Genomic DNA, 18,393 nt, shown 5'->3' with positions numbered 1-18,393 from the left:
ATCAAGGTAATAAGAAGGGCAAAATGCAAGAGAGAAGAGTGGAGAACTTAACTCAATTAGCCAAGAGCAAGCCAGATGTGGTGATATACAATCCTATATAATGCCTAAAATCCCAGCTACTCAGGAGGCAGAGGTAAGAAGATTGCAAACTTAAGGCCAACCTGGAAAACCTAAGAGAAACCATGTCTCAAAAAAGAAAGAAAAGATTTTAAGGAAGGGGGGAGGCCTGTCTGAGAATGTAGCTCAACAGTAGAGCATGTGTGAAGCCCTGGAGTCAATCCCATCACTACAAAAACTGAACAGAGAGAAGCGAGGGACTGGCAGACAACAGTAAGCCATAGTAACTAGGGGAAAGGTTAAAGAGGAAGATAACAAGAGTGGTCTGTCATCAGGACGTCAGAGAAGGTGCCAGAAGAGAGGAGGAAGGTTCTGACACGTGACGCCATTCCTCATCCACCAAAAAACATCATGGATTATCTGTGGGCCTGAAGAAACTCCTTTCTTTCCTCCCAAAGCAGAGTTGTCAAGACAGAGAAATGATTTTCTGCTTATCTTTAAAAATGAAAGTAACAACAGCCATAATTAATAGACCATATTCTTTAAAAAAATAGCTCATGCTTTGATTCATGGACACTTAAAAAATGTTTGGATATGAATACCTCAGATACTAAGCACAATTCTGGTCAAAAGAAAGGGAGGAAGAGAAGTAGGCTCAGGCATTCATTAAAGTGAGTAAGAAGACCATATTAAGGCCTAATTTCCTAGAAAAGAATAAAGCTGCATCACAACGACTTTGTTGTGATGGGCATAGGATGCAAGGCTCTACCACTGAGCTATATGACCAACACACTTGTACTCTTTCTACTGCTGATACACCTAATAGTAACTGAACTCTCAGAAATCCTCCTACTGTCCCTGCTGAATGCTGAGATTCCAAGTGTGCAGACCATGCCTGCCTGCAGTAGCCTTTTAACAGAAGAGTTCAGAACAGTCCATGGTTCTGGCATTTAAAAAATCATCTCTCTTTGAGAGACCCTGTCTCCAAAAAATAAACAAAATAATAATAATAATCCTCTTTGTACTAAAGAGCTTCAAAATCATGCTGACATGATTTCCAAGGTCCTTCTGCATCAGAAAAGTTTCAGTGATAGCAGGCAGTGGTGATGTACATCTTTAATCCCAGCACTCAGGAGGTAGAGGCAGGTGGATTTGAGTTCAAAGCCAGTCTGGTCTACAGAGCCCATTCCAGGACAGCCAGGGCCACACAGAGAAATGCTGTCTTGGAAAAAGAAGAAAAGAACAGCTTCAGTGACCAGGTCTAAAGCATGTGTGGCAGAGGACCATGACTTGAGGGGCTCTCAGCATGGCCATTCTCAGTCTTACACAGCATTTGTACGTGTCCCATCTAATTTAACACGTGTTCTTCAAACAGTTGGTGTGTGGCTTCTGTCTGTCCAGTGGGTCAGTATTTGAAACTCTGCCCCTCAGTACCTAAGAGCAGTGCCAAGTAGAATAAGCATCCAAATTCCCTCTGACTACAATAATACCATCTTAGACATTCCAAACAAGAAACGCTGCTGACTGAGAAGACACAAGAACCACATTCAGAACAGAGGACAACTACAATGAGTACCTTTCCTCGCCTCTTTCTTCCCTTCAGACCATTTCAATCTTGTTGGTGTCATTGTGACAGTTGGAGAGCCAGAAAAGAACTGCAATGAGAAAATTGTAGAGCGGCTTAAATTTTCAGATGTCAGTGCTTTACAGAGATGTAAGCTATATCTCTAATCTTAACTGGCTGCTGTTAGCTGAAGGAAATAGCCTAGGCTACCTTGAAGGACCACCCATAGGAAATACAGAGCCCGGGGCCTGCCCTATGACATTCTGGTAAGAATTAGCTGACCCTTCAGCACTTGTTTACAGAGCCATTGTGCCATATTAGTCATCTGTACTTGTAACCATCTATGCTGCTTAGTTCTTTTTATCAATTTGACACAAGTTAGAGTCATCAGGGAAGAGGGACTTAACTAAGATAATGCCTCCATTAGACTGGCCTGTAAGCCAGCACATAGGGCATTTTATTGATTAACGATTGATGTAGAAGGACACAGGCACTGTGGAGATGTCCCCTGGGCAAATAGTTTTGGGTTCTACCCCCCAGAAAGAGAGAAGCTTAGTGACCCTCAGGGAGCATGCCATTAAGCAGTGCTCCTCCATGGCCTCTGCTTGAGTTCCTGCCTTGCGTTCCTGCAATGACTTCCCTCCATGATGGACGACTGTAAGCTGTAAGCTAAATAAACCCTTTCCTTCCTGAGTTTTGGTCAGTGTTTATCGCCACAGCAAAAAGCACATTAATGCACATGCTCTGTCTGGTTTGGTGAAAACCTACAGCATAGGCCTTGAACATGCCGCCTGAGCCAGAGAATCACAGCACAACAAGTGCTAGCCTACCTACTGTTCTCTTCTTCCCACAGAGGACAGGGAAGGACGTGATCTTACCAAGCTCACATTTTCTTTGCTGACTCTCTTCAGTTCACCCATGGCCACAGACTCTGGAGTAGGGGACTTGTTTTTCTTTTCTGACATCATCTGATTGCCCAGGACTTTGCGCTGATTTGGAAACAGAAAATATTTTGTTCGTGAGCATTTGCTATTTTATTTTGTAACTGTGCTGATCTTCAAAACTACAACTTCCTCAATTAAAAACCTCAGCATCAGCCGGGCAGTGGCGGTACACACCTTCAATCCCAGCACTCAGGAGGCAGAGGTGGGTGGATCTCCCTGAGTTCGAGGCCAGCCTGGTCTACAAAGCTACACAGAGAAACCCTGTCTCAAAAGCAAAAACAAAAATCTCAGCACACTGATAACTTCTGCACAGACTTGGACCATGTCATACATGAGGGGAAGGCACATAGCAAACAATAAGAACTACTGTTTCTCTGGGTGATTTAGTCTACCTAATATTAGCTATTAGCAGTGCACCTGTAAGCATAAAAGAAATACCAGTCACTCTTGAGGGTTGGACTTTCTTGGAGGCATGGGGTTTGTAGAAGGTGTGTTCTCTCTGGCAGCTGCTAAGGGTCCCTTCCTCTCCCGACTAAGGGAACCATAGACTGGGTTGACTCTAGGATTCTGCTTCGCTGTCCTTCCTCACAGTAATATGCAGAAATTGTCTAGTGTTCCTAATACAGCCATAAAAGGCCCCAGGGCCTCTCAAAGCAAAAATATAAGGTCTTCTTAGCAGCCTGGAAGCTGATGTGACCTGATGCAGCAGCTCATGGTAACAACTCTATCTTAGAGGAGCCCCTCCCCTTTTCCCTGCAGAGTAAATCTGAATTCCAAAACAAGAACATTACCAAAACAAAAACACCAAAGAAAAAATATTGAACAACTAAAAAACTAAAGCATTAAACTCTACATTATGACTATCAACAGCGGGGCCCAGAACATCCTAATGTGATCAGTTATTTACATGACATACTTTAGAGGACAACCTCCCTCCAAAAGAAGAAGCTGGTGCAGGACCTACTGTCAAACCTCTGTGGAACTGGGAGAAAGCAAATTTTAATTTTTTTAAGATTTTGTTTTAGTTTTATTTGTGTGTGCACACACATCACATGTGAGTATAGGTCCCTGCAGAGGGCAGCAGCATTATGACCCCTGGAGCCGGAATTGTGGACAGCTGTAAACTGCCCAAGGTGGGTACTGGGAACTGAGTTCTGGTCCCCTGGAACAGCAACAAATGCTCCTTCTTATCTGCTGAGCTATCTCTCCAGCTTCCAAAGTTTTTTTGTTATGGTTGGTTGGTTGGTTGTTATTTGGTTTTTCAAGACAGGGTTTCTCTGTGTAGCTTTGGAACCTGTCCTAGAACTCACTCTAGACCAGACTGACCCTAAATTCACAGAGATCCACCTGCCTCTGCCTCCCTAGTGTTGAGATTTAAGGGGTGTGCCACCACTGCCTGACTAACTTCCAAAGTTTTAATTTTTAAAAGACTTAAAAATAAAATAGCTATTTTTAAAAAAGAAACCAAACAGCTAAAACACACACACACACACACACACACACACACACACACACACGCTAAAAAACAAGGCCTGCATATCCTCCCTCCAGAAGACAGGAATCATCTGAGGATGGTGAACTGGGAATGTCAGGGTCCAGGAGACTAGCTAAAAAGCTTCCAGGGAATTTTCAAAAGGGCAGAGTTGAACCTGCCATGTGCAAGGCCCTAGCACCACTCACAAGTAAAAATGGTACTTAACTATTTCACTGCAGAGCTACTGATCAAAAACCTATTTCTTCTATCAAAGTCTCTTCATTTATAATGAAAACACCTTGTCTCTCTGTTTTATAGCTCAATGGCAGAGTGCTTGCTCATATGTATGAGGTCCTAGATTCAGCTGGCAGTGCCACTTCTGAAGTTCGAGTACTCCTTTAGTCAAGAGGTAAGTAAAGTCAAACAGATAACAACATCTACATTTCAAGCAGTAACTACAAATACACCTCAAGCCAAAATGCAAAACCACATCCATCCAACTTCAATTATACGAACACTTATATGTAGCCAGAGCTACATAGAGAGACCCTGTCTCAAAAGGAAAAGAACTAACTACAATCAAGTTTATGGCCTTATCCACTTCAGTGTATATTTCAGTGGCATCACGACAGTCAGTGTCATAACACAGCCAGCTCACCCATCCCCACACTATTCCTCCAAAACAGAAGAGAACACCTCATTCCCTCCATACCTCTGGCCACTGAGTATCACAAATCATTCCCTGTCTCCATGACGGTGATCACTTCAGTACCCAGATAAGCAGAACCGTCAACATTTGGCCTTTGGTGACTGGCCTGTGTGGTTTAGCGTCGCATCCTCAGGACCCACCACAGTGAGGGATACATCAGACCCGCCTTCCTTTCTGAGGACGAGTGACCTCCACTCTCTCTACACTTCCCATCCTCAGTCATTCAATGGACAGCGAGGCTGATTCAATCTTTGGCCACTGTAAATGATGCTTCCATGAACACAGGTTTACAAATAACTCCTGAGACCCCGCTTTCAATCCATTGGCATGTACACAGAATTGAAATCAGTGTATCATAAAGTAATTCTATTGTTGATTTTCTGAGAGACAGTTACATTCCTAGCAGTAGTGTATGGGGTTTTCATTTCCCTGTGTCTGCATCAACAGCTATAACTCTGTTTTGTGGACAGCTCACCCTAGTGCGTGTGAAGTGGCCAGCACTGTGGACTTGCTTTACACGCCCCTAACGATTATGATGATGAACACCTTTTCCTGTCTTTCTTGGTTATGTGTGTGTCTTGAGAGAAATGTCTACTCACCTTATTTGCCTGTTTTATAATGAACTTGGATTTTCAGCAATTTTGAGCTATACAAGTTCCTTCTATTTTTCTGGATATTATCTCCTAACCAGATACATGACTTGCAAATATTCTCTCCTATTCCACAAGTTGCCTTTTCACTCCATTATGGATAGCAAAGAAAACCCTCCAGTGGCAAGTATCATGTTTCAAAGGCCACTGGCCCCATCCGTGTGAATGGAGAATGGATTCTGGACTTCTACAAAATATTAAAAGGATCAAAATTAGGGCTAAATGAAATTGCAATTGCTAATGACTTCAGCATAAAGGGGAGAAAATTAAAAGGCACACATTTGTTATAGAAAAAACTAAGTTTTGGTAAACCATTTTTAAAAGAAAAGTAGAACTAAGGATAGAGCTAATCCCTCGAGGTTAGCCTACCTTAGTTAGGCATTGAAATTAGACCCCTATGACCAAATCACCTACTGCCATCTGATGGCAGCATTCACTAACTGCACCCATGCTCAACAATCTGCACACAGGGACAGTAGCAACTTCTATTTGTTCTAAAAACAAGATTTCAGATAATTATAATATATGGAAAGAGACTAAAACAGTGAAATCATTAAGTTCACCAAAATTAATGATATCAAAATTCACTGGGGTATTAGAAAATCCATTTGTCCAACAATTTCCTTAGTCCTCAACTTGCTGACTTCCCCACACATGTATAGTGTAAGTGGGCAGCGGTGGTGCACACCTTTACTCCCAGCACTCAGGAGCCAGAAGCAGGTGGTCCTTGTGAGGCCAGACTGGTCTACAGAGAAAGTTAGTTCCAAGACAGCCAGAGCTACACAGAAAAACCCTGTCTCAAATAAATAAATAAATGAGTAAATAAGATAAATAAGAGTGTGCAGTGTGCAGCAGGGAGTAAGAGACTCCTGTACTCAGACACAGGGAGGAAGGGAAGGCTGGTGTTGCTTTCTCTACAGAGTTAATTCCATTTGTGACATAGTAAAAAGGTCTTTCCAATCTCTGTCCCCTCACCAATAGACCTTTTATAGAACTCCAAGAAATAGAACCACTAAACTGCTTGTGCACAAGAAAATAAGACATCAATTTCCTGAGAGCCAATGGGAACAGCAGTAGCACAAAAGCTTACCTTAATAAGCCCACTAAAGGAGCGTGAACGGGCTCTCTTCTGGACCCTGGGAGTAGAAGGTTCCTGCCCCGGTGTTTGAGTCAAAGACTGCTTATGGAACTACAAGAAAATACAGAGTACAATGTCCAGCAAGAAATGACAGCCTAGGGCAAGCAACAGCTGAGCATAAATACCCAGAGAGCCAAAGAGTCTGTACAGATGTAGAGAGTAGGTTGATAAGCAATCAGCAAGCAGAAGGGACATTCACTATCCCTGTTTACAGATAGGAAACCGAGATCCAGATGCTTATGAACTGGTCTAAGATCTGACAGTAAACCAGAATTATTTTTGCAACAAACACCTTGAAAATAGAAAGTTACTAGCACAACCCACAGCAGTCCTCAGTTTAATAAGTTGTATGGCAGGATTTATTTCTAAGATAAACTATCATGTAGCAGAGGCTGGCCTCAACTCTCCGTACGGCCAAGGATGACCTTTAACTCCTAATCTTCCTGCCTCCATCTTCCAAGACATGACATTATAAACCTAGAAGGCTATACCCAGTTTATGAGGTGTCAGGGATCCAGCCCAGTGCCTTGTGAACGTAGAGCAAGCACTCTACCAGCTGAGCTACATTCCTAAGCCAGAATGTCTCTAAAGTAGTAAAGCTCTCTAACTGGAGTTGCAGTTGTCCGCCAGTACTGCTGTGATGGAAAGAGACTGAAGGCAGACTTACAATGCTGTCAGCTCTTTGTGTAGCGGCATCTCCAGTAGAAAAAAGGAAGACACAGTGTATAGTCTTTAGCTAATACCCTCACTCATTATTTGGTGTAACAGGGTCTCACTGTGCAGCTCTGGCTGTCCTGGAACTCATGATAGAGTACATTGCAACCTAAGAGAGATTCTTAACTGTGCTCTGTGGTGATTCCTAGAGCCCAGCCTACTTCCCTGCATGCAGGTACCTGTCTAATAAGCTGCTTCTTCTTTGTGGAGTCTGGCATGTTATGAACATGTTGGAAAAGTTCTTTCAGTGCCTCTTCTGTATGTTGCTGAGTCTCCTCCTGTTGAGAACAAGAATCTACCCTGTTCCGTTTCTGAGATCTTGCCAGATGGAAGGACATGGCATGACATGAGGTTGTCAGATCAAGATCATCCTACAGAAAGATTTATAAAAAAGCAAATTAATACATCCTACTGGCTTTGTTTTGGGGGTCCCATAATAGCCTTGATCAAGAGAAGGGGGAAGTGGAAACAGGACATACTACTATATTATATGCAGGAGCAAGGAAAACCCTAACAGAAGTACCAGGTAAAGGAAAAACTATTCATAAAGGGTTCTGAATGGTACACTTCCATCATCTGCCCAGAAAATCCATGTACATTTAGAATATTGCCATGGAGAATTATAGCTGTTTGAGTTCAGTTTTCAAAACACCTTTTAATCTCGAGTAATCCTTGTTGCTATCCAATAAAGTAAGCTCTAAAGTATTAGTCCCAGCAGACAGAGCAACAACAACAAACATAAACAAACACCTGAGGTGAAAGGTAACTTCATCTAGACCTTGAAGAGATAAACCTACCCTAGAACCCATAGCTGCTGGGCCTGGACTCAAACTCTTTTCCATACAAACTACATGAAAGTAGTGAAGGAAAAAAAGCTACAGCTCTCCAAGGAAAACAACACCCTAGTTAAACTAGCTTTTAAGATGACATTTCTGGGGCTGGAGAGATGGCTTGGTAGTTAAGAGCACTGGCTACTCTTCCAGAAGACCCTGGTTCGATTCCCAGCATCCACATGGCAGCTCACAACTGCCTGTAACTCAAGTTCCAGGGGATCCAACACCCTCACACAGACATGAATACAAGTTAAATATCAATGCACATAAAATAAAAATAAATAAATCTTTTTAAAAGCAAAAGATTGTTTCTTAGCCATACCAAATATTTGCTGGATGAGAGAAAGAAACAGGAGTAGGAAACAGAGCATGAAGTCTCTAACTCAGGCTAAACACAAGTCAGTCATGTGCTGGTCAGGCCTTCTCAGTTTCTCACTGCTACAGCTCAATACTCTCACATAATTTTCTATTAATAAACACCATATATTTCTCTAAGCTCATTTGCTCTCAAATGCCGCTGGCTAAACTTTTATTCTCAGCTTGGACACAACCAACAAGGAGCTGACCTGTGGCCATATCTATTAGGGACTGACTGCCCTTATTGACAACTTATATGGGATGGCCCAGCCCCATCTCTAGGCAGGTAAGCCTAGACTATCTTAGAAAGCTAGCTAGCTAAGCATGAGGTGAGTGAGCCAGGAAGCGGCTTCAGTCATGGTTTCCTCTTCAGGTTTCTCTTTAAGCTACTGCCCTGACTCCTCTCAGTGATGCATTGTAACCTGGAAGTGTAAGATGAAATAAACCCTTTTCTACCCTAAGCTGCCTTGGTCGTAGTGTTTATCACAGCAGCAGAAGCAATCTAGAATGCTAATCTTTTTTTCCTCATTGAGAGAGAGAGAGAGAGAGAGAGAGAGAGAGAGAGAGAGAGAGAGAGAGAGAGAGAGAGAGAGGAGAGAGAGAATGTGTATAACTATGAAAGCAAACAAGCAAGCATATTATACATAGGAGCATTTTAACTCCACAACTTTCTCCTTAGTCTTTGTCCCTGCTAAAGTAAGCTTGAGCTGTAACATTAAAAGTGCTGGCTTAAGCCGGGCGTTGGTGGCGCACGCCTTTAATCCCAGCACTCGGGAGGCAGAGGCAGGCGGATCTCTGTGAGTTCGAGGCCAGCCTGGTCTACAAAGTGAGTTCCAGGACAGCCTCCAAAGCCACAGAGAAACCCTGTCTCGAAAACAAACAAACAAACAAAAAAAAAACAAAACAAAACAAAAAAAAGTGCTGGCTTAATGATGATATTACTTTGTTTTAAAACTTCACTAATCTCAATTCTTCCCTTTTTTGAAGATCAGTTTCCTGTACTTACCTTTGACACTTGAGTTCTGGAGCCCAGATAGTACAATCTGGCACATTCCCGAATATAAGCAGGAGCCTGAGCAAGACAGAAAAGAAAACTAGGGCTCAGTGGTTAACAGGACAACAATTCTTTCAGGCCACAGAAAGAGAATCATAACATTATCTAATGGGTAGTTTGCTGTGGAAAGCCAAATACTTGCCAAAATACCGTATTTGACCAAATAAGCATCTCAACAGGTCTGTTGGGAAACAACACATGGTACTCACGTGAGCCAACATGAAATACAGACCATTCCCAGTGTCTCTCTGTCTGCCTCCTGCTTGCAGATCAAGAAGTGAGCTCTCAGCTGTTCCTGCTGCCATGCCTTTACTCTGCCATCATGGGCTCTAACTTTCTAAAACGGTAAGCCTAAATTAAATGCTTTCTTTTCCAAGTTGCCTCGATTAGCTGTGCTTGGTGGTGCACACCTTTAATCCCAGTATTTGGGAGGCAGAGACAGGTGGATATCTATGAGTTCAAGGACAGGCTGCTCTATATAAAGAGTCCCAAGGCAGCTAGGGCTATATCGAGAGACTCTGTCTCTAAAAAAAAATCAAATATACAAAACAAAAACAATCAAAAGGTAGCCTTAGCCACTGTGTCTTGTCAGCAATAGAACAAGCAGTAACTATGAATAATGAAAAAAATGTTCCAGGGGCTAAAGAGATGGCTCAGTGGTTAAGAACACTGGCTGCTCTTCCAGAGGTTCTGAGTTCAATTCCCTGCAACTACATGGTGGCTCATAACCATCTGTAATGAGATCTGGTGCCCTCTTCTGACCTGCAGGAATACATGCAGGTAGAACACCTTATACACAATAAATAAATCTTTAAAAATAAATAAATAAATTTAAAAAGAAAAAATGTTCCACATTACCCATCTCTACAGACATCAGAACTACCGTGAGACCCATCCCACACTCATTATGACAACAACAATGAGAAAATAACTATCAGGAGCTGGGAGGTAGTGGTGCACAACTTTAGTACCAGCACTCAGGAGATAGAGGCAGGCAGATCTATGTAAGTTCGAGACCAGCCTGGTCTATTGAGTGAGTTCTAGGACAGGCTCCAAAGCTACAGAGAAACTCTATCTCGAAAAAATAAATAAATAAACAAATAGATAAACAAATAAATAAACTATCAGGAAAAAAGGGGCTGTTAAGGACATGGATCCTACTCTACTACTAGGAAAAATGGAAAACAGTGTGGCAGATTCTCAAAAATATTTAAATGTAGCCGGGCGTTGGTGGCGCACGCCTTTAATCCCAGCACTCGGGAGGCAGAGGCAGGCGGATCTCTGTGAGTTCGAGACCAGCCTGGACTACCACGCAAGTTCCAGGACAGCCTCCAAAGCCACAGAGAAACCCTGTCTCAAAAAACCAAAAAAAAAAAAAAAAAAAAAAAATTAAATGTATTACCATATGGTCTTGGAAATATACCAAAAAGAATAAAGGCAGGAGCCAGGCAGCAGTGGTGCACACTCAGGAGGCAGAGGCAGGTGATCTCTGAGAAACCTCAAAAAACCAAAAACAAAAATAAAAAGAATAAAGGCAGGGCTCTAAGGAATGTTTAACCATCCATGTTCACAGCAGCATTACTCACAACCGCTTCACCAGAGAAGCAGTCTCAGTGTTTATTCACATATGGCTAGATTAACAGTATGTGGGATACACACAATGGAATACTATACAGCCTTAAGAAAGGAAAAGCTGTCACATGCTACTGTGAGGATCAATTTGAGTAAGTAAGTCAATCATAAAAAGACAAAAAATAAAAATATTAAAAACAGAGCTACCAGCCAGAAGGTGATGACTCATGACTTTAATCCCAGCACTCAGGCGGATCTCTGTGAGTTCAAATCCAGCCTGGTCTACAGACTGAGTTCCAGTACAGTCAGAGTTACACAGAGATCCTATCTCGAAAAAATAAAAAATAGAGCTACCATACATCCCAGCTATTTCATTCCTGAACATGTATATCCAGAGAACTCCATACCATAGAGCAGTTGCTTGTCGCTGCTTTAATCACCATAGCAAAAAAATTGGAATTGATCTAGTTGTCTATCAACAGATAAAAGGATAATGAAAATTTGGTATATATAAAAAATAGAATACTCTAAAGAAAAATGAGGTTAAAATTTTGCAGGAAGTCTGATAGACTTAGAATGTGCACTATTAAGCAAGGTCGTATGTGGATATGTAGCAAGAGCATACGTGGGTGCAGCACAACATGAAGAAGAGGGAAGACACTAAGTATCAGTGAGTGATGAAGGCTGAACACAGGTCACAGACACGGTGTCCTAGGAAGAGGATGTGAAGCTAATTCTAAGTCTTCGTGGATATGTGCATAAAATATAATACATATCAATTCTGAGAGTACAAAAGGAAACATGAAGCTTCACAGGTTCCATTTCCAGTGTCAATTCTAACTGTAAGTAAGTTCATTTTAAGTTGTATAGACTTTATGAGTTAATTTTGTTGTGTGGTACCTTTATTTTATTTTATTTGCAAGGGTTTTATAGTTGTTATTTCAGTTTGGTTTGGTTTGGGGTTTTGTGAGACAAGGTTTCTCCATGTAGCCCTGGCTGTCCTGAAACTCACTCCATAGACCAGGCTGGCCTCAAACTCAGAGATCCAACTGCCTCTGCCTCCTGAGTACTGGGATTAAAAGCCAGTGCCACCACACCTGGCTTATGAGGATTTTTTTAATAATAAAGTTTACTTTAAATAAAAGAAAAGAGAGGACCAGAATGAGGTGGTGCTCCGGGATAGTCTCATCCTCTCCAGATGACAGGAGTCCCTATCTAAGAGATATACTCTAATGGCCAAGATGTGCCTGCAGGAGCCATTCCTGAATGCTTAGCACCGGCAGGGGGTCAGGGTGTGCAATCTGTCCTATCTGGAGGACAGCTGGGATCCTCTCCCTGAAGCAGGGAGCCTTTAGGAAGCTCAGACAGTGCAGCTCAGCTGCTCAGCAGGAGACCAAAGCAGAGGACTTCACTTTCAGAGATCAGTACACATAGCTTTTGTGTGAAGGACTAAACCCTGAAATCTACAGAAGACATACAAAGTTGTTGAGACACGTACCCCCAGAAACACCATCTGCTTGAGCTGAAAGAGACAGAGTGTGACACAAAAGGGGGCTGTCAAACCTAAAACCTTGGGTAGGCAGGCAAGATAAAACTAGGCAACCACCAGCTCCGGCTTCCTTCCATGAAGGCAGGAAGCCAGTTAGCCTGCTTCTAGCCCACCCACCATCCATTCTGCTTTACAATCCCAAACAGTGCCTCTCATCCAGGAGCCCACTCTGCCCCCGTCTTCCTTGTCCTGTGGCCAGCCAAATGCCATCCCTTACCTACCTTAAAAAGTTTCTGGGAGTGTTTGATCATAAACGCCATCCCAGTATTTAACTTTGTGATATTCTCCTGAAGGTCATTTGCAGTGACCTAGTCAGTGTAAAGAGACCAAAGAAAGGGCATCAAGAACTAGGAAGTGCTCACCAGTACTCTGTCACTGAAAGGCTTTGAGTTAGCAGGTTTCCACTGGAAATGACATAATAGCACAGATATGTGTCCCTAAAGTGACCAGCTTTCCTCATTTCCTACTTCTGCTCACAGACACACAAGCAGAAAATCTAACCTAGCAGAAAGGCCACAGTCTGTACCAGCCGTCAAGACCACTGGCTCTACAGAGATTGGGGCTTTCATTCAGAGACCATATACTAATGCTCCTAGAGTCGACATCTTTCAACAATACAGTCAAACTGCTATTGATTCCTTCTCTTGTTTCTCTTGCCTTTTTAAGCATTTCAGCATCTCTTTATACCATGCCTTCATCCTTGTTATTTTATCTATTTGCTCTTCCCAAGGCCCCACACATGCTTCTTTTTATAGCCACAGCTTGTTTCTGTATAGCTCTGACAATAAGCTTCATGCCCAGCCCTCTAGAACTTGGTGAGCTAACTCAAAAGCCTTCACAATTGAGACTTGAGCTCCTTGATGTGGACAAGTATATCTGCTCCCCATTAACCCATCCCTGGCTTTTCCTAGTTCAGAGTAGTCCATTAATTTTGACTTGTTACTTATAAAGATAAAATGATACATATGACCTCTGTCTTTAACTTTCCTTTCCTTCTTTCTTCCTTCCTTTCTTTCTTTCTTTCTTCTTCTTCTTTTTTTTTTTGTTGTTGTTTTTTTGTTTGTTTGATTGGTTGGTTGGTTTTGGTTTTTCAAGCCAGGGTTTCTCTGTTTAACAGCCCTGGCTGTCCTGAACTTGCTTTGTAGATCAGGCTGGTCTCAAACTCAGAGATATGCCTACCTTTGTCTCCTGAGTGCTGGGATTACAGACATGTGCCACCACTGCCTCACTCCTTATTATACTCTCAAAAACTTTCCACTAGTCACTCTAACAATCTATTTTTATTTGTTAACAACTTGTGAGGTAACTGGTAACAACTACTCCATGCCCACTTTACAAGGGAAGTATAAAGAAACAGGTACAGATCTGGGTTATAGTTTCCAACCCAAATAAACTACTCATAATCTCATCTCCCATCAAGGCCTGTGCTGTGAGAGCACAGGGACCTGAGCTTTGTGTATCCAGGTCAAACATTTGTTTAGCAAACTATTTTAAAAGCTAAGCCACTAATGAAGCCGTGGCCCCAGTAAGAAGACACTCAGTTTTATGAAAGAAAACTGAATCTATTGGAGTAAAACTGTTGGGACAGGCTAGACTGCTCTGCCAGCTTGAAATATTATCTCACATGATCACACTACTCTATTCTAAACCTTCAGAAATTAATTTGTATTAATCCTTCAATCATTAGAAATCAATATTATTTACCAAGGAGCATTCCTATTAAGATGGGATTCACACTGTCTAGCCAAAACAAATATTCTAGCTTCTTTAGCAGCTAGAATGTTCAGGAAGAAGTGGCCATGTAGGGTTACTAGAGACTGACTTATCAGTGAGGTTACAGGAAGCAGGCCCTCCGTTTTGATGACTCCTAACCTCATGAGTATGAAGGCTGGACCTTGGACCCTTGAGAGCCTCACCAGTGTACAGCCACAGGAGGGGCCCAGCCTGAGAAACCAGCCCTAAAGATCTTCCCTCAATACTCACGTTTTTGGGCCACAGGACATGGGGTGCGAACATGAGGGCAAGGTTGTGGGCGGACATCTTATTCTTGTCTTGCTTCTTCGCGGTCTGGTAAAGGAGGTCAAGCAGTAACTTCAGCAGGTTACGGTTAGCTGGAGGCAGGATGAGGAAAAGCAGCTGCAGGGCCTCAATCTGCCGCTCCTTGTCTGGTATGTTGGTCTTGTTTCCTTTATCATCAAACTGCATCAAATCTTGAGAAAAAAATTGGACAGAAAGGAATAAACCAGAAGGAAAAGTCAAAGCTAGTATTATTATTTCCCCCTCAGTCCCACTAAAGAAAGAGAAGGAATAAAAGACTCAATCATAAAGGAAATTCAAAACTGCTATACCTTAGGGAAGGTCCTAGATTCAAATACTAACACTGTAAAAATAAAATGGGCGATGGGCTTTGCAAGGTACTTCCTGTGTGACTATGAACATGTTAGCATGAGCCCCAGAACAAGAAAATGCAAAACATAACAAATATATGTCAATCTAATTCAATAACTAAAGACAATCCAATTTTAAAATATGGAAAAGATTTAAGTAGAAGGTTAGGTGGGGTGATGTATACCCCTGTGCCTAGTACTCAGAAGGTTGACAGGCAGTCTGAGTCATAATAGTGGCACCTTATTGCAAAGGAAAAGAATAAAAAAAAAAAAAAGCAAACTACAAAAAACTGAATAGAATCCCTTCCAAAAAAATAACATACACAAGCCAGGCATGGTTACACACACCTACAGTTTTAGCTACTTAGGAGGCTGTGGTAGAAGGATTGTGAGGTTGAGGTAATTTAGCAGGGCTGTGTCAATTTGAAGAAAAGGAGAAATGGAAGAGAAAGGAAAGACGGGAGAAGTCAAACAAGGGTCAGTAAGCCTAAGCATGTTGAATTGTCTATCAGTAAAACCACAAGATACCACTTCACACCTACTAGGATGGTCTGAACAAAAGCACTGACAGTACAAATACTGGAACACAGCACTGAACCTTCCGTTGCAGGTGGAGTGTGAAACGGTGTAATCACGTTGGGTCTCTTCTGATCTGTGTGAGTCTCTGCTGCAAGTATGTCTGTGCATCTGTGTGTGCGCTGCCCACTGAGGCCAGAAAAGAGCATCAGATCCCTTGAAACTAGAATGACAGATAGCTGCGAGCCACCAAGTGAATGCTGGGAATTGAGCCAGGGTCCTCTGGAAGAGCAGCCAGTACTCTTAACCACTAAGCCTTCTCTCCAGTTCCAGTGTAACTACTTTGGAAAACATTTGGGCTGTGCATCAAAAAGTTACAATTGTGCCCCAGCAATACCCAAAAGAATGATTTTAAGTCCACACACAGCTCTGACAATGTCAGTCCTTCTCTTCCCTAGTCAGATAGGTTGTAGCTAACGGATAAGTCAGAGGGAATCATGCACAGGATGACTCCAAGCAGCTTCTCTCCAACGGTGCCACACCTTCATATATTCTCAAGAGTAGTAACTCACCTGGCAGCACAGTGGAGGATGTCAGATACTGTACCAATGAAGAGCTCACCAGGAAGGCAAAGAAAACAAACACACTATATGTTAACACATAAAATAACAGTTATGCTTTCTAATCTTTTTCAAGGATCTAAAACTCTTTCTCTGAAATGTAACTATAAAATTCTATGCATATTTGTAACGTAGCCTCATCTGTACTATCAAAATTGCCAATGAATGTGACTTTAAAAATCTTAGCTAAAGCCGGGCGTTGGTGGCACATGCCTTTAATCCCAGCACTCGGGAGGCAGAGGCAGGCGGATCTCTGTGAGTTCGAGGCTGGGCTGGACCGATAGCCTCCAAAACAATACAGAAAAACCCTGTCTCGAAAAACCAAAAAAAAAAAAAAATCTTAGCTAAAGGGCTGGAGAGATGGCTCAGAGGTTAAGTGCTCTTGTCTCACAGAGGCAGGTAGTGAGAAAGAGAGGGAGGAGAGGAAGGGGAGAGGGAAGCAGAGAAAATGAAAGGTAGAGGAAAAGGGGTGGAAAGAGAGAGAAGAAATGCCATGGGTGGAAAACTAAGCCTGGATTTTGACACAGTGTGCACTTAGAGCCTACTGTAGCATAATAGCTATTCAACTTAAGAATGAATTCCCTACCACATAGACACAAAGAATGAGGAAACTATGAGCCAAGAATAGAACAGTCTCCAAGATACAGTAAGTGAAAAAGCAAACACAGAACAATGTGTGTAATATTCTGCCATTACATAAACAGAGGGAGAAAAGAATATATATACATAGTGTACAAACACCTCTGGATGGCTACATTAGACAGCAGTGGCTGTCTCTGGGAAGAGCTGGTGCTAGGGAACAAGGTGGGAGAGAAGCTTTTCCATCTTCACCATGCGGGTAGACTTCCTACTCAATATGCAAATAATAATGCTTTTAAAGAAGAGCTTGCAAAGGCAAAGATGACCTCAACTTAGGCATAGAAATACCTGCAAAAACTCCAAACCAAACCAAAAGCACAGAACCAGCAACCACCTGAGAGGAATAAACCCAGTGACACGTCCAACCCAATGTGAAAGCACACCTTTATCGAGCAATTGAAATGTTCCAAGTGCTATGGTGGTCTACATCAGAGATACAAAAATCAACACAAGCCAGGCAGTGGTGGCACACGCCTTTAGTCCCAGCACTTGGGAAGCAGAGGCAGGTGGATCTCTGTGAATTCAAGGCCAGCCTGGTCTACAGAGCGAGTTCCAGGACAGCCTCCAAAGCTACACAGAGAAACTCTGTCTCGAAAAACCTAAATAAATAAATAAAACAAGAAATTTATCAAAAATATTTAAGGGGATTTATAGATGACTCAGAGGTTAAGAGTACTTGTTGGAGTTATAGATGGTTGTGAGCCGCCACATGGGTACTGAACCATTGAACCCAGGTCCTCTGGTAGTGCTCTTAACTGCTGAGACATCTCTCCAGCTGCAAAACACACATTTTTTAAAGAAAAGCATTTAAGGTCAGTGAGATGTCTCAGAAGCCTAATGACCTGAGGTCAGCCCTGGAGACCCACACGCTAGGAGAGAACTGACTCCCAGAACTCGTCCTCTGACCTCCACATGCACACCAGCCATGTCATCTGCACACGAACACACAAAGTCATTGTAGTTTTTAATGTTTTAAAAGGAGAAAGATGATGAAGAAGAAAATTGATCAAATCAAACTTAACTAGCCAAGATTTGTAAGTACCCAGGGGAGGCCATTAGGATCATCAAGTCTGAATCAACATTAGAGTGTCACAGTGAGTAACGACCATCACAAAGGGCTTCGCAAAAAGTATTTTCATCTCTTTCTCACTTCTTATACTCACCAGCAATTTTAAGGTGTACATGGAAATGTTTATGGGTCAGGAGGGGTTCTGGTAACTCTCCTAGAAACATCTTCAGCAGTGTAGCAACATCATTTGAGTGAAACTCTCCTGAATCCAAGTCAATATCAGTTCCGCTGTTGAGAGCATCCCTCAAAAGCTGCTGTCGGACACTGTTGCCCGGTACTCTGAACAAGCCTTCCACTCGCAAGTCTGCTTAGCATGGACAGCCGGGAGGAAACAGAGGAGAACCGTGGTTAATGTACACGGTATAAACATGGCTTCCCTTTAAAGACCTTGCACAGCACCTTCATAAAGGAGGCTCTGCCAATAATTCTAGGGAAGCTTGAGACCTTTTAGGCCCCTGAGCACCTAGAGAGGACTCAAACAGAAAGGTGGTCCTGAAAAGGTCCTCCTGAGATACCACTGAATACTGAAGTTAACACAGCCAATGAT

At 42.5% G+C, this 18,393-nt stretch overlaps 1 protein-coding gene across 4 annotated transcripts in view; it reads right to left on the bottom strand.

Annotated features, from left to right (window-relative positions):
- Arhgap19 (Rho GTPase activating protein 19) overlaps positions 1-18,393 on the bottom strand; it is a 42,519-nt gene that overhangs the window by 5,662 nt on the left and 18,464 nt on the right. For 2 of the 4 annotated variants that reach the window (XM_040744498.1, XM_040744492.1), the window contains exons 4-11: positions 17,941-18,150; positions 14,599-14,825; positions 12,837-12,923; positions 9,447-9,512; positions 7,430-7,621; positions 6,489-6,587; positions 2,500-2,610; positions 1,634-1,712 (exon numbers count right to left, since the gene is read on the bottom strand). In XM_040744498.1, the coding sequence (XP_040600432.1) occupies positions 1,634-1,712; positions 2,500-2,610; positions 6,489-6,587; positions 7,430-7,621; positions 9,447-9,512; positions 12,837-12,923; positions 14,599-14,825; positions 17,941-18,150 (1,071 nt within the window). The remainder of the gene's footprint in view (positions 1-1,633; positions 1,713-2,499; positions 2,611-6,488; positions 6,588-7,429; positions 7,622-9,446; positions 9,513-12,836; positions 12,924-14,598; positions 14,826-17,940; positions 18,151-18,393) is intronic. The other 2 variants (XM_040744515.1, XM_040744506.1) reach the window with 2 other exon arrangements.

This window comes from Mesocricetus auratus, unplaced genomic scaffold (assembly GCF_017639785.1).
Source record: "Mesocricetus auratus isolate SY011 unplaced genomic scaffold, BCM_Maur_2.0 Super-Scaffold_4256, whole genome shotgun sequence".
NCBI classification, from domain to species: Eukaryota; Metazoa; Chordata; class Mammalia; order Rodentia; family Cricetidae; genus Mesocricetus; species Mesocricetus auratus.
Note: the sequence above shows the minus strand (reverse complement) of the source record. Positions and strands in the feature narration are given on the sequence as shown.